The sequence below is a fragment of the Vanellus vanellus genome (assembly GCF_965231255.1).
Source record: "Vanellus vanellus genome assembly, chromosome: 2".
Classification (NCBI taxonomy): Eukaryota; Metazoa; Chordata; class Aves; order Charadriiformes; family Charadriidae; genus Vanellus; species Vanellus vanellus.
Genome location: NC_138906.1, coordinates 9479972 through 9495196, shown reverse-complemented (window position 1 = coordinate 9495196; position 15225 = coordinate 9479972). Strand labels below are relative to the sequence as shown.

The 15225-nt window shown below is 43.2% G+C and overlaps 1 protein-coding gene across 1 annotated transcript in view; it reads right to left on the bottom strand.

Moving 5' to 3' along the window:
- DPP6 (dipeptidyl peptidase like 6) overlaps nt 1–15225 on the bottom strand; it is a gene marked incomplete at its 5' end in the record, with an annotated part of 441826 nt that overhangs the window by 76475 nt on the left and 350126 nt on the right. The window contains one exon of the mRNA XM_082479426.1: nt 12259–12379. Coding sequence (XP_082335552.1) covers nt 12259–12379 — 121 coding nt within the window. The remainder of the gene's footprint in view (nt 1–12258; nt 12380–15225) is intronic.

The following is a 15225-nucleotide window of genomic DNA, read 5'->3' as shown; positions in this document are numbered from 1 at the left end:
ATGGTAATTGTGAATTTTACATCTACTTTTCTAGCACGTTTGTGTGAATTATGGGAAATATTTTTCTGCTAATAGACTGGAATGCAAATACTCTGCCCGACAGACTGCAGAGGTTGCCCTTCGCTGTATAATCAGTACCAGGTGAGACGACGAGTGAAAGTTTTCTTGGTGTGGCTTACATCCATGTGGCCACTACGGTTGCAAAACCATCTAGGAGACCCAGCTACATCACAGGAAATTTTGTGGATAAAACCACAAAGCACTTAGTTTTCTTTGGTACTATACAATACTTCCTGTCGTCAAAATCTCAAAAATACTTTAGAAGTTAAAAGAGAGTCCTTCAAAATCCAAAATGAAGGAATTTGTTAATAAGAAGAATTTTAAATAATTAAAATAAATTACAGGATTTATCTCTTAGCAGCATTTTTTGTTGCCGTGCTCTTTGATGTAATTCAAAACAATAGACTACAGTTTTCCAGTGCAGAGCGATGTACAAGAACTTCCGCGGTCTTAAAACTTCTTATGGATGGGGATTAGAGCACAACAAACTTTCAGTCATTAGCCAGAAAAAAAAAAAAAAAAAACAAAACCAAGGGAAAAAAAAGGTAGTCTAATCATAATTTTCTGGTACGCAAACAATAGCTTATCAAGCTGGTAGCACAAACTGAACAGTTCAGCACTGGCTGTGATCATCCATCACCACGATGACCCAGGTGAACACAGAAATGGCCATGATCCCTTTAGAAGAAAAGAACGGGGAAGAACAGCATCAAATCCAGCTCCGCGTGGCCAAGCTGTGCCATGGAAATATTTCTCAAAGTAGGAAACACAATTTGCGATGGAAAGCAGGCAAAGAGGCTGGGGAAAACATAAGCGGTTGCTGCTGTTCTTGCTGGTGGCTGCAGACCTAAGGAAATGTAGCAGCACTGGTTTATTCCTCTGTCTCATCCCTGGTGTGGCAGCCATGGTCTGGCTCTGCCTTGGTGGGCAATGAAACCTGGCTTGGGATGTATCACCCCACCTCCAGACCCTAAGAAACCCCCGCGGATGTGGGTGAGGGCTGCAGGGAGGCAGAAGCAGGGTGCCAGGTCGGAGCAGCGCCTGCCGTTGTTTCCCACGGGTTTGAAGGGAACATCTCCCACCGGTTAACAGCGTTGCTTGGTCCCCGACGTCCTCAGCTCTCATCCCAGGAGACCAGGACGTGATTAAGGGTTTCTGCCATCCACCTGGATTTGGTTCCTGCTGTCCCACGTTGGCCGCTTTCCACCTCTGCAGACCAGGAGCAGCTGTAACCACTGCAGCCCACCCCGCTGCAGACACGTGGTGTTTGCGGGCAGCTCGTACCCCCAGCCTGGCACACAACCGCCAACGCATCCCCGGCCACTTGTATTTTACTACTTACCCATCTGAAAGTTTTAAGATCATCTTTAAAATATGCTATTTTCCTCCACTTTTCTAATTACTGTTAACTCTGTAGCATAGTTTCCCCTGTAGACCTGTACCCATTGAAGACTGGAAAACAGCTGGTGCAGAAGCTACGCCATATGGTAGTTACTTATAGCAACATAAACTAATTGGGTGTTGAGGGTGGTATAATCCCTGGATGCTTTATCTTTTAGAACTGCTGGTATGTCAGTTTGATCGCTTTTAAGATCTGCCCTATTTCTTCAGTTCTCCTGAAGCAAAATCCAGTCAGAGTCACCTCCATGTCCTGGTTGGTATCAACATTATAGTCACCACCGGAATTCTTTGTCCCAATTTGAAAAATACCTTGTACTGTAGCACCCACATCCCTCGTGTGCTAAAGCTCTGAGGTCCAGCGGAGAGCTGATAGCCTGAAAAATTGGTGCAAAAAAAAAAAAAAGCTCTGTTTTCCCAGTACCAGGACCTGTGCACGTTGGTTGCCATTCCTCATGCGATGTCAAGCACGTGCAGCACTGATAGGAATACTGAAGGTCATTTTTCACGTAGAAAGATTTAACCTCCTGCCTGTTCTGCTGGAGGAAGCAGTGGAGTTCAGCTCTGCGGGGGCACCCCTTGTCCCCAGCCAGCCCTGGGCAGTAACTCACCCTTTGCCTTTCACAGGTCGTTACCTCCTCTGCTCTTCCACTCAAAGACCTGCTCCGACCTCCGATGGTTCCCAGCTGATATTAGGATTTGGAGTTGTAGTTTTTTAACAGCACTTCAGTTTGGTTCTTTGTATTTTATGGGTTATTTTTCATTAGGAGAGCTGACATACACAAATTATGAGCTGCCTTCTGTCACTTCTGATATTCTTTTGATTTTCCTGCTATTTTACAACAATGGATAGGCCAACTCTCTACCGAGAATCGCATATCTCAGCAGAATTTTCATCCCTTTCACGTAGCTTTCACTCGTTCTAATTTGGACAGAGTATGTTTATTTTTGCTTTTTTTACTTCTTACGGCAGATACTCTTTATTTAGGCCAAGGAGCAGCCACCCAGAGGATAACTATTCAAACAGCTTGTAGTTTTTTCACTGGCCCCTGAATTTCTGTAAGCAAGGCTGCACTAAGGAAGAAAAAACCCACAGAAATTTACTTTTCAGGTCAAATTGATGGAATTACGCACCAATACAAAACTCCTATAGCTGTCTTTTCATTTGGATGTTCTTTCTGTCCTTTTAATCGCTTCTTGATTGTTGCACTTTAAAAATATTAAGATTGGTTGTTTACTTTAAAACCTGCTTTTCAACAAAAAATTCATGGACACCCTCAGAAGAAGAAAACCACCAATTTCACTCAGGGGAATAATGAGGCAAATGTAAATTTATCATGATAGAGAGCTCCATTCCCTACACTTGTGCAAGCAGGGCTACGTGTATTTACCCCAATGCATATAAAAGCAGGTATTCTGTAACTTCTGACGGGATATTCCAAAAGCTCCTCCAGTGATTTTGTAATCTCAGAGCCAACATGTCTAACTGCAAAGAGATCAGAAAAAGCCATCAAAACTATACATAAAATCATGTAATTGTAGGTCTAGAAGAAGCCCAAGAAATCTTCTAATCTCCCCCTTGCACTGAAATAGGATTGATGTTTGTCTCAACAACCTATGAAAAAAATCTGTCTAATTCAGTCTTAAAAATCCCCCAGGACAGAGATCCCTACAGTATCCCTGGGCAACATACCCGAACAGACTTATTTTCCCCTAATATCAACGTACATAGTTTTCATACAAATTAATGCAGTGCAATTCTTTTAATCTTCTACAACATTCTACAGCCTGGAAGACTCTTATGTGTGTAACAGCCACCAACACAGAAATGATGCATTTTTGTTTTATCCGCAGTGAACCTGATCACCTGAGTGTATTATTCTCTGTGTTTTATCACATTAAACCACAGATATGGTTTTATGAAGCAAAAACATAGCTCTCGGATTTGAGTGAATTTGCAAATACTCTCTAACATTCAAACTATTTTTTTTTCCATTAAATAATGTCTAAGATATTTCCTTTGCAACCCCGATAGTGGACATGAAGCACGAATATTCCAGCAAGACCCTGGCATTCAGCGCCCTGCTGCAGATCCAGGGCACCACTACCAGCTTCTGTGGACTCTAATCCGGGCTTCAGATCAGCATGGCATAGGTCAAAATCTATTTTGTAATATTTAAAGTGCTAGTATACTAATTAATTATTAAAAATACCAATATGATCAGAAAATGGGGACACAGATCTCCAACAGAGTATTTAACCCAAAGCTACTGTAACGAATTCGGTGCAGAGAAACAGAACTCAGGTACAAGCAGAAAACCATAATAGTTCTGTTATACAATTTTTTAATATACCATTTTTTGGAAACATTTGACTCAGCGATGCAATATCTATTTTCAGATACCTGCCAGGTGCTACTTTCATACTCTGATACTGTTCTATGTATTTTATTTGTCAGTTTTTCACTTTTATTCCCATACTCTTGCTTAAGCAGAGCAGGAGCTAACCAACTGGGTTTAATTCGGTTGCAAACTGGGGAGCTCTTTTCTCACATAAGGTAATTGAGGAGGTAACTGTATCCCTGACAAAACAGTGGCAGTAAAATAACAGTGGAAAACAGAAGAGATTCTACCACAGCAGCTGCTTAAATTTTGTGGGAACTTGCACATCTCAACTAAATCTGCAGAGATCAAAAGACTTAGTCTGGATTTAAACGTCTGTAACCGAACACAATTTGTGCTCTCGTGTTTGCTATACAGACTGCAAATCTATTTTCAGGAAAAGATTCATATAAACTTCAATAATCTCTTTAATCACGTAGCCAAGCAGGCCTGAACAAGTCACTCACAATTTGTTGCGATGCAGATGAGCGTTGCCTTACCTTAAAAGATGAAAATACTGGCAACAGCAGAATATGACATTTTTATTTTTACTACTACTGTACATATATAGAAATCATCCAACGGTGATTGGCTCAGAACTTTTCCCAAAGAAAAGCCCTTTTAAATAGGAACTCTGTGGAAGGAGAATGCAAGCTTCAGCACAAACACCAACAGCCTCACTCGCTGTACATCTCCTGATGTAAAGAACTGGCAGCCACGGGCTAACCAGTGACATCAGGACAGACATCTGGCTTCCTTCCACCGCCCCAAGGAGATCACTGACCACAGTAAATAACATTCTGTTTTCCTTCCAAAAGCCGTCCTGAAGCCTGAATGACGGCGATCCAAAAATTAGAGGATGACAGGTGTTGGGTTTGGCTGGCAGCCCCCTTCACAACAACCTTCTGCAGAAAGGGAAGGTTAAAGACTGGGCTAGAGCTGGCAAGGTTTATCGTGGTGCGGTGCTGGATTTTGAAGCCAGTCCAGATAACAGCACATTTTAAAGTTTTCAGGAGCTTGCTGATTTCTAGGCAGGCATTCGCAATGTGCATTGTAAATGGTTCAATTTTCCCTGACCTTAGCCAAATGAGAAGGGCCAGAAGGCTGCTCCTGGTGATGCAATCTCTAATGCGAGCTTCCTTCCCTATGACAGGGGAACCTCCGCCAAAGCAAGAAGGTTGGGAAACTTCTACAAAACCTTTCACGAAGTGATCTGGTAAAATTTAAGGAGCTCTTTTCCAGTGCTTTAACATGGATTAGGCAGAATAATGCTGCATCTAGTTCATCATCCTTGCAACAGAATTATGTACGCTGGAAATACCCACTTCAAACACGTGGCTGAGGCCAAGAGCTGCTCTTCATTCTTATTTTGAATGCAACTGAAATGGCCAGATTTTATGCACATTTGGTATAAGTGAGCATGCAAATAAAGGTGCACCAAAAAATAGTCACCTACACTTTCAAGAGGCAGCTAAATAATGGCTAACTGGGAATTGCACAGCCCCAAGTGCTACGCAACAGCTGCACGTGCTGAATGGGCAACACTGAATAATGTCCAATATGCAAAAGAGAGGAAAGCTTTCTATTTTAGAATCATAGAATCGTCTAGGTTGGAAGGGACCTTTAAGATCATCAAGTCCAACCACCAACCTAACACTGCCAAAACCACCACTAAACCATGTCCCTCAGCACCACGTCTACCTGTCTTTTAAATAGCTCCAAGGATGGTGATTCCACCACTTCCCTGGGCAGCCTGTTCCAATGTTTGATAACCCTGTTGGTGAAGAAATTTTTCCTAATATCCATCGTAAACCTCCCCTGGTGCAACTTGAGGCCATTTCCTCTTGTCCTATCACTTGTTACTTGGGAGAAGAGACTGACCCCCACCTCGTTCCAACCTCCTTTCAGGTAGTTGTAGAGGGTGATAAGGTCTCCCCTCAGCCTCCTTTGCTCCAGGCTAAACAACCCCACTTCCCTCAGCCACTCCTCAGAAGACTTGTGCTCCAGACCCTCACCAGCTTTGTGGCCTTCTCTGGACACGCTCCAACACTTCAATGTCTTTCTTGCAGTGAGGGGCCCAAAACTGAACCTGGGCACACTGCTGGCTCATATTTAGAATTTAATATGGTGACAATGTCACTGAAGCACCACACTGGCTTCATGACCTCGCCTGAACAAGCACAGAAATGAGGGAAGAAATTCCACACAGCTTCCCCAAAAGCCCTGAATAACAGCAGCGTGTACTTGAGGACAAACTAGTGACTTGTAGGCTTGGGTGCATTTGTGGCACTATATGAGGCCATTTCCCAGCGCCAAGTGTTTCACTACCTCCTTTATCCCGTAGCAGATGTGTAGAACTGCAGTTTATCCACCTCCATGAAATATTTTCTCTGCGACTGAAGAAGTGAAAGTTCTTAAAAACAAACAAACAAGAATCTGTATTCACTGTCCCAGCGATTCTTCGTGTATCTTGTCAAAAAGGAATCTTTGGCAGTCAGATCAGGGCTGGTCCCTTTTACTGCCTGGAGCCCTGGCTTTCGCATCCTCTTAGCAAGAGATTAATTTATCCAGAGTAAAAATTCAGTGATGACTCAGTCTAATTCTTAATCTCATCCTCCCCCACCAGGTCTCGGAGCTACTAATTACTGGGAAAGGTTAGCCCTACACTGTGAAATATTAGCATATCTGATCTCCTTCTTTGGTGACACTGAGCAGGAATTTTAGGAGTTACTGGCTTTCAGCCTAATTATGAATGTCCATTTCCAAATTCAGGTATAATTCGATCATCAAAGTTCCTGTTTCCAAGCAGAAGTTCAGCATTCTATTATACGATGAAAAATTGAGCACACAGACCAATTAGGTAAGGCACCGTTTCAGCAGACTTATCTAGCATTTTCCCAGAATTAAGACCATTTCCAGAGTCCCAGGATTGCCACTCCTAAGCTTAAGAAATATATCTACTTCACATGCTTGAAATACTGTAAACACAAATGATACTGCTCAAAATAACTGCTATTTCATTTGGCAGCTGCTACCAGGCACTGCACCTCCGAGACCAGCCATACATGTTCTAAATATACCCTCTGATTTTTGTGAGATGCTGATTAAATTATGGAAAAGATTTTTCTTTATTACTGTGTTCTCCTTCCTCTCTTTATAAAGTCTAGAAAAGGAACAGAACCGCTATTAGCGTGAATCAGGCAGTAGCTCTGAACGTGTAGTTCCCATAAGCTCAGGGAGAGTTTCGGGGAAATGTACGTGAAGGGAAATTGGGAGCCTTCGCTAGATCTTGCAGCAAAAAAATCTGCAGTTTCATTGTCTTAATGACGACGACATCCTGGCCTCTCCCGCCAGGTGTCACTGCGAAGTCACATTAGAGGATCAGTCGGTGATAACACGAGATGCAGGCAGAATGAAGATTAATAAGGCATACGAGTCATTGCTGAAAAGGAGTCTCTTTTCACTCCTCCTCTTGCTCCCTAGCCAAAAATAAAGCATAGCAACACCGCTGTGCGTTGAGCTCAACAGAGCAGAGTATTAATTTTAAACGATGGATACGTATAGCTCACATTGCGTAAGAGTTTTAAACGCGTGCCGCGGGAGCTGGGGCTGGTGCCGGGCTGCCAGGTGTGGCCCTCGCTGACGTGAGGCTGAGGAGACGTCCAGATGAGACGTCACAGCCACGGCGTCGGGACTGTCTGGGACGGGGATGCTCACTTTGAGATGATCTTTAGAGACTTACAGGACAAACCCTTCTGATCGCTCTGACAGTGACATGAGACGAGGGAGTAACTCGGGTGCAATGCTTCCTTTCGCAACCAAATCCCTAAAAAACCAAAAATGCGTCCTGCAGAGCAAGTTGCAAAATAGCTTCTAAGGGACATGCAGGAAAACCCTCAGTTTCACACTCTATGGATGAGATAGGCCCATCTATAGGTGAAAACCCTTCCTTCCCCTCCCGCTGGTGACAGGAGCACACGCCACTGTGTCGCGTCCTGCTCCCCCGTCATTTCCAAGAAGCGAGGATGCTAAGAAGCGAAGTGGCTCTCCAGAAGTCACGTACCTCTATCTGTGAACAGAGACTTGCTCAAAGGAGGTCGCACCAGGGCTTTACAGCAGTGCAGCCCAGGAAAGGTCCCCGTTCTGCTCAGCAGAGCCACGTAAAGGGACCCTGAATGACCCTGCTGGGGTACCCCCGATCTGGCAGCAGCAGGCCTGGGCGGAGGGAGGTCCTCCTGCCCCATTCCTCAAGATTCAGCATCACACACTCCCAAACGCGAATGCACTCGATGAGCTTCCAAACTGCAGCACAGGGACATCCCAACCTCCTCTTTGTCACGGGGCCGCCTCGCACAGGCAGAGCCCCTCGCTGCCGCCCTTTCTCACAGCTTCTGAACAATCTCCCCACGCGCCTGGTAGCAAATGAAGGTACTTTAATTACGCCATGACAGACTTCATTTCTGTCTGAAGAGCGCTGTAGCGAAGTACCTAAATGAAATGAATTTTACCTGCACTTTACTTGTTAAAATGTACATTACTTTAATAAAAGTACTATATATATAAAGAACGTATAAGCACTCTCATCCCATCACTCTGAAAGTATTTTGTGCTACACCACCACTTCTTTTAAAATTATCTTTAAGCCTCATTATTCCCATATTCTCAACCAACATATTCTCAAACCAACAACAATCACACAGGAAACCAAAAAATAGAACACCCTTTGCTGGTTCTATGCATTTAAATGCCTAGCCGGTTTCAGCTGCAGAACTTTAAACTTTCTTTTATAGGATATCACTCCATTTTAATGTAAGAATCTATCAGGCACAGCTCTAAAATGTTAAGTCAGACTATGAAAACATTGTCAATGCTTATTTTAGTAATAAAAGCCATGTTTAATCTATGCTTTCATGTTACAGTAATCTATGTATCAATCTATAACCTTCCAGCTAAATGCACTAAGTAGATTAAGCTCTGATTGATTTGAAATGTTTTTCACTATATTATCAAAAGTCTACAGATCAACATAAATACCTCGAAGACATTTTTTTCCCCTTTGGCAGATTTACAAAAGCAGAGCTTAACTTGAATTGAAATGAACTTCTGCATTTTTCCTGGGCAAAAAAAACCTGTCAAATCTACTCTAGATCTGCTCTGCTTCCGGACTTAGTAAAAACCTGTGATTAATAGTACCGTGCATCTATTCTGTCGTGACAAAAGCAATCACGTTATGAAGAAAAGCGTTCCCTCTGGGTCTACCATTCATATGAAGTGTCAGGAGTTACCCCGGACGGTGGCACTGCTGGGACGGCGATCCGCAGAGCGCGCTCTGCAGACCGCTCTCAGACAGGGAGGGGAGGATTTTTGTTGATGTGCTCTTGCCGATTGCGATAAAAGACCTTAAAAAGCGGCTTCCTCAAATAGAAAACATCAAGATTTTTTTTTTTTTTTGGTGTGTGTATGTGCTGCATTGAGGGAAAGTGAGAAGCAGGTCATGAGCTGTCACAGTAACCCGGCGGGCGCTGCGGGGAGGCTCGGCTGCCACTGCCGGAGGTGGTGAACTTCAGCAACAAAAAGAGCACGCGAGGGAAGAGGAGTGCGCTGAACTCTCCGTGATCCCGTTTCAGCACTTCTCGCAGCTCCTTTGCAGACTATCTGCTGGAGATGGCTGCACAGATGGAATGAGATTTCTACATATGCTCAGCATCCATCCCGGTAGCTCGCTGCGACGGCGGCAGTGCAAACAAACATGGGTCTGAGGATCCCATCCAGCTCTGCGAAGGAGATGGGGAAGACACGGCTACAAACGTCAGTGGGAATGAGGGAAGAGTAAAAATAGCCCTGAGGAGGCAAATTTCGTTCCTTGCCCAGATACCAGGCAATTCCAGTCATGTGAGTTTGGACTTAAAAATTTGTCTCAGTTTATGCCACCAAAGTCTCTCCTTTTCTTGGGTGACTCCTCTTTGGTGGCACCCAAGAAAAGGAGAGAAGTTGGGGGGGAAAAATAAAAAAGGTGCCAGTAACAGTGCATTGGCAGAATATCCCAGTGCTGCTGGGGTAAAACTTCAGCCTGACGACGATGCCTGAATTCCCACAGAATCTGCTGAAGAGGTATTGTCCATCTGCCAGTGGTCCTTACCCATTGACCACCACACAGTATTCCATTTCTTCTGGGATCCCCCTCCATCCATCCACGCATTCTGAGAGCTGACATCTGAACACCGCAGACCTGTTCAATCCTGTGGCCCCACGGCTTGTTCAAGTGTCTGCCATGAATCCTCAGTCCTTACTTCAGTCCCAGGTTTACCTCCATGAGGACTGCGCAAGTGGCACAGTGCAGGAGAAGGAGCTCAGCTTACACAGTCCAGCTCTAGATTTGATTTTGGATTCTACACCCCATTACTTGGGAACATTTTTATCTCAGGTTTTCCTGTGGGTCCTTCTACACCTTGCTTGAGATGCAAGAGAAGTTTTTATTTCAATATAAGCTGTATTTGGACAGAAAGTGACATTTCCAAAGGGATGATATATCCAAATTTCTTCAAAACGTACTCCCAGTGTTCAGCAGGTTCAGCAGTCCTACTCTCTACGTGCTGCTCAGAGGGGTTCCAGAGCCTGGCTTGGTATGTCCAGACTTGTATTTCATAGAATCATAGAATACTTTGTGTTGGAAGGGACCTTAAAAGGTCATCTAGTCCAACCTCCTTTGCAAAGAGGAGGGACATCTTCAACTAGATCAGGTTGCTTTGATCATAAATTCATTTCTTATCCAAGTACCTTAACATAAAGTTAACAAGAAAGTTCATTATAAAAGGACAAACCTGAAAGTCAATGTCAGCCAAGAAATTGCCTGAGCAATCCCGTAATTGTGTAAAAATATGTGTCAGCAAAACACAAGTGTCATCACGGGCTTGCTGGCGTGCTTGCAGTTCAGCAGCTTGACGAACTCCTGTCAGCATGGTGCTGCGTGCAAGACTCTACGAGAAGACCCTATGTACTAAATGATGTTTATCAGCAAAATACGGGTACTAATACGCTCGTTTGACCTACAGGGTCAACAGGCCCGCCCACAACTTCAGCAACAAATTCATAAATAAAGAAAAAAATAAAGAAAATTGCATTTTGTAACTTTTCAGCCACTCCTCTGGTTACAAAGTGCTTCACAAGGAGGTCATTCACTTGCAAATATTCTGTGGTACAGTGTAAAAACACATTTAAATATCAAAAGTAATCTAAACCTCTACCAGATTTTCCCACTGATGAGTTTGATGAGTTTGGACGCTGATTTATGGGACCAGCTTCTCTGGGAGTGGCAAACAAAATAATTTATTCTAATTCCCTCACTTTTGAGCCCAACAGTCCCAGCTTAGCTGTGATATAGAGTAATTTAAAGAGTGCTTCATATTTTTACGCCAATGAATGGTGAATGGCATCTTGCAACCTATATCGTTCCATTACGCCTCAGGAAAACTGGGAGCAGCCAACAGGGTGCACTTAATAGATGTATCTGGAGACTTCTTGCTGTAGAGGTAGGAAAAGCTTGGGACTGTGCTGGGGCCTGCAGAAAGAAATGGGACTTCAGAGGGAAACTGTGTCACAAGAAAAGGACACTGCTGGGTCCCAAAACCAGGATCCTTGTGAGAAGAAACTGCTGGCAGCATTAGCCAGCAACAGAGAGAGAGATACAGGTTGTGTGCATGTTATATATATGTTTTATATGTATCTATTATTTTTTAGCTTAAAGCCTCTAACATCCCCCCAAAGAACTGGGGATGGCTGTGATCCTTTCCTAAGCGATCACAGAGAAGGTGAGATTATTTTGCAAGCAGCCGCCCACAGATCCCTAAAGGGCCATTTGCCAGCTGAAAGGACCAAAATAAAGCAGTGCCCCAGTGATGACCCTCTACCCCATCAGGCCCATTTTCAAGGCAAAGAAGTCAATTACTGTGAGGACCTGTCTGCTTTTAGAAAACTTTTAGGTAGCAAGACCTGGGCAGCTTCCAGGACCCGCCTCGTGATGTTGAAAACAACCAATCAAGTAAAATTGTTTCCTCGCTTCTTCCTTTAAAATAAAACCCCTTTCCGTTCCCATTTCTGTCCTTTTCTGTGACTTGAAAACTGTCATGTCTATGAGTGATTGCAGTGCCATTAAATAATGAAGCAGTTCTGTTCATTAAAGCTTTGTGATTTATTACCTTTGAACTAAGGGAAAGAAAAACAGCCTGAAAACAGAATTCTTACATCATTTCACATTATTTCCAGTACAGCACTTCAGAAAACTTGGAATAGCAGATTTTCAGCTCCGTAGTCCACCACTCCCCAGAAAAGCAATGCTGAACGTCTAATTCCAGCCAGTTCTGTAAATCTAGAGCGTAACTTAAACTCATAACTAACTGCTGCCCTAAATGTCATGTCCTACCTTCGTACAGCCAGTCGCTGAGCCCATTGAAAATAACACCTTCCTTTCCTGTGGAGACCACTCGGATGGCTTGTTTCCCCACATGGGCACAGTAATAGATGTTATTCTCAAAGATAAATATCTGATTTGAAGGGAAAAAGAAAAAGAGAACAGCATTAAGCAGAGGCTCTATTATAAAATGTTGCATTTTGCTTTTACAATAATTGGCAATACAAAAGCACATATCACATTTTTATAGCGTCTTTTGTCAAAAAAAAGGATTTCCACAGCTTGCTTCCAATTCCATCAACTAATAGAAAGATGCTAATTTACAACAAACTGAAGCCTTGGTCCTTTGATACAGGCCTTATTTTTCTCACTCCTGTCTTCATTTCAGAAATTGAACAGTGCAGTTAGAGGGCATGAAATGAAGAATGCCATCACTCAGGATTTTGAAAACGTGGTCCAGGACACAGTAGCGGTTTGCAGAGCTGATGGTGACGTTATGTGGTGAGAGAACTGGCTACTGGAAACAGCTTCTTGCTTGTTTCCAGCTGCTCCTGTTACCTTAAAACACAGCTGGCAACCTATTAAATAAATTTGAATCCAGTTTTTAATGCAGATGCTACAAGACAACATGTGCTATTGAACAGGGGGTAGACTATGTGACTGCAACAAATGAGGCACAACCTCCATGAGGAGGTTGATGTTTTGGCTGGGGAGGAGATGCACACCGCTCCAAGGACCCAAAGGGCTGTGCTAGACACTTCCCTGGTCCCCACGTCCCCTTCCTATGGGCACCGGGATGGATGGCACGGAGGCACCCATGGGGTCCCACCTCCCCGCCAGCACGGATGCAGCTGCCCTAACGCCCAGCCCGTCTTTGGAAACCTCTCCCCTCCTGTTGCAAAACTCTGGTGGATTCAAGTTGCTGAAAGATTACATGATCAAAGTGTTACGGGACTCCGCAGGTCCTCGGGGGGTGGCAAGGGCAGCCCCACACCAAGGATCGCCGGCGGGTACCCGAGCCTGCCTCTGCAAATGCCTGCTCACACAGCCGGTGCTGCCTGGGGGTGGGAAAGCAGTACCAGCTTGGAGAAGAATTTATAAGTATAAAATTCTTATCGATCATAAAAATTTCAATTCAAGATTGTCGGGAAAGGAGCCTATCATAAGACTCCCAAATAAGCCTCCTGGTTTTTTTAAAGCTAATTTCATGTGAGTCGTTAGATCTACTGCTATAAGAATGCTTTTGGGAATCAGGCTGTTTATTTAGGTGTTTAAGTGCTGATCAGTGAGCAAAACTTTAGCCAGCCATTTAAAAAAAAATACTGTTCCATGGCATCAGTCTTTATCATTTGGTTAAATGTTTTGTTCTGTGCTTTGCTGTCATCGATGACAGATCTCGTCCCCTCCTCACCCCAAAGCGAACCACATCCTGCTCAAAGTAGCGCTCTTGTTTTTCAAAGATTTTTAAACTCCATTCAGACTGCAAAGATGTACTGAACAGGGTGCCAGAAAGCCATTTAGACTGAAAGACCAACTGCTAATATAAGAGTAGACATTTAAAGACAGTTTTTCATACACTTGAAGATATCACAGAATCATAGAATGGTCTAGGTTGGAAGGGACCTTAAAGACCATCTAGGTCCAACCCCCCTGCTGTTGGCAGGGACACCTCCCACTAGACCGGGTTGCTCAACCTTTACATGGGAATAGACGTTGGGTATCTTTACCACGACACTAGAACGCAATTTCTCATGTCACACTTATGAAAAGACAGAACTGGGAAAAACACTTGCTTTCAGCTTCTGTTTCAAATCCTATTACGGTAAGTGTTTCACCTAAAGATAAGCTGGAAAGATTCTGGAAGAAAGTACAGATCCTAATTTAATTTTGGCAGCAGTTATACAGAGTTTGCCTAAAGGGTAAAAAGTATGACTGAAACTGTAGCTCGCTTTTATCCCTTTTAAACTAAGAAAAGCTGCATCCAATTAATATTTTTGAAAGTAAAAAATACGCTGTGGAAGATATTACATTCTCTTTCCTACCTTGTTTTTAAGTAAGCAGAAGAGCCAGATGAGGGATGCCAAGTAAAGAATTCTATGTGTTATCTAGTCTGCATATGGGAGGGTTGTCAAAGCTTAAATGTACACAAAAACCAGGAAGACTAAGCAAAATAAGATACTTTTGGCCCAAACAAATCCAAATCTCTGTGTCCAACAGACAAACATGCGAGGGGTTCCAGGGTGGGGGCTCTTCTGTGACCCGCACACAATCAAGAGGAGTTACTCAAGCGATGCAACCCTTCCCTCGCCCAGGTTCTCCCAGCAAATGAATGTTTTGCAATACTTTGTACTGTATTAAATTTTAAATGAATTCACAGGAGAAATAAAGAAGGTGGATTGACAACCTGTTCCTGCCCTTCGCTTTGTAAAGCACTGCAATGTTTTCGTTCTTCACTGTTTTGTCTTTCAAAGCTTCATTGCCCTAATCAGGCTGCATGAGGTACACGGTAGCTGCAATGGAAAAATAATACAGTGCTCTGACTTCAAACTGTCTCCCATATAACTCAGAGCCAAACTGCAGCACCTCATAGAGAATTTAAAATTATCCTCCTAACTACAGTGCCTTGTACCCTAAAAACGTCAACCATAATCAAGATAAAAGATAACTGAAGCAGCAGAAGGAAGATTTCTGTGTAATGTATCTTATAAATTAAGAAAAAGCTTTTGAACTTCCGTTATTCATCAAAAAGAACTGTCTTTGGGTTACTTCACATTCGGGGTTAGAAAGATATCAGATGATATTATGAAATACCTGTATAATATTTTTTACTGTTTTGGTTTTATGACATCAAAGCAGTGCTTGCTATCAAAGGATCATAATCCTTCCAGCTAATTAGAGGATAAGAAATTTTAGTAAACAAAAATCATTAGAAATGTATGGATATCACTGTCAGGTTATTTTATGCTTGCTGCACACAGC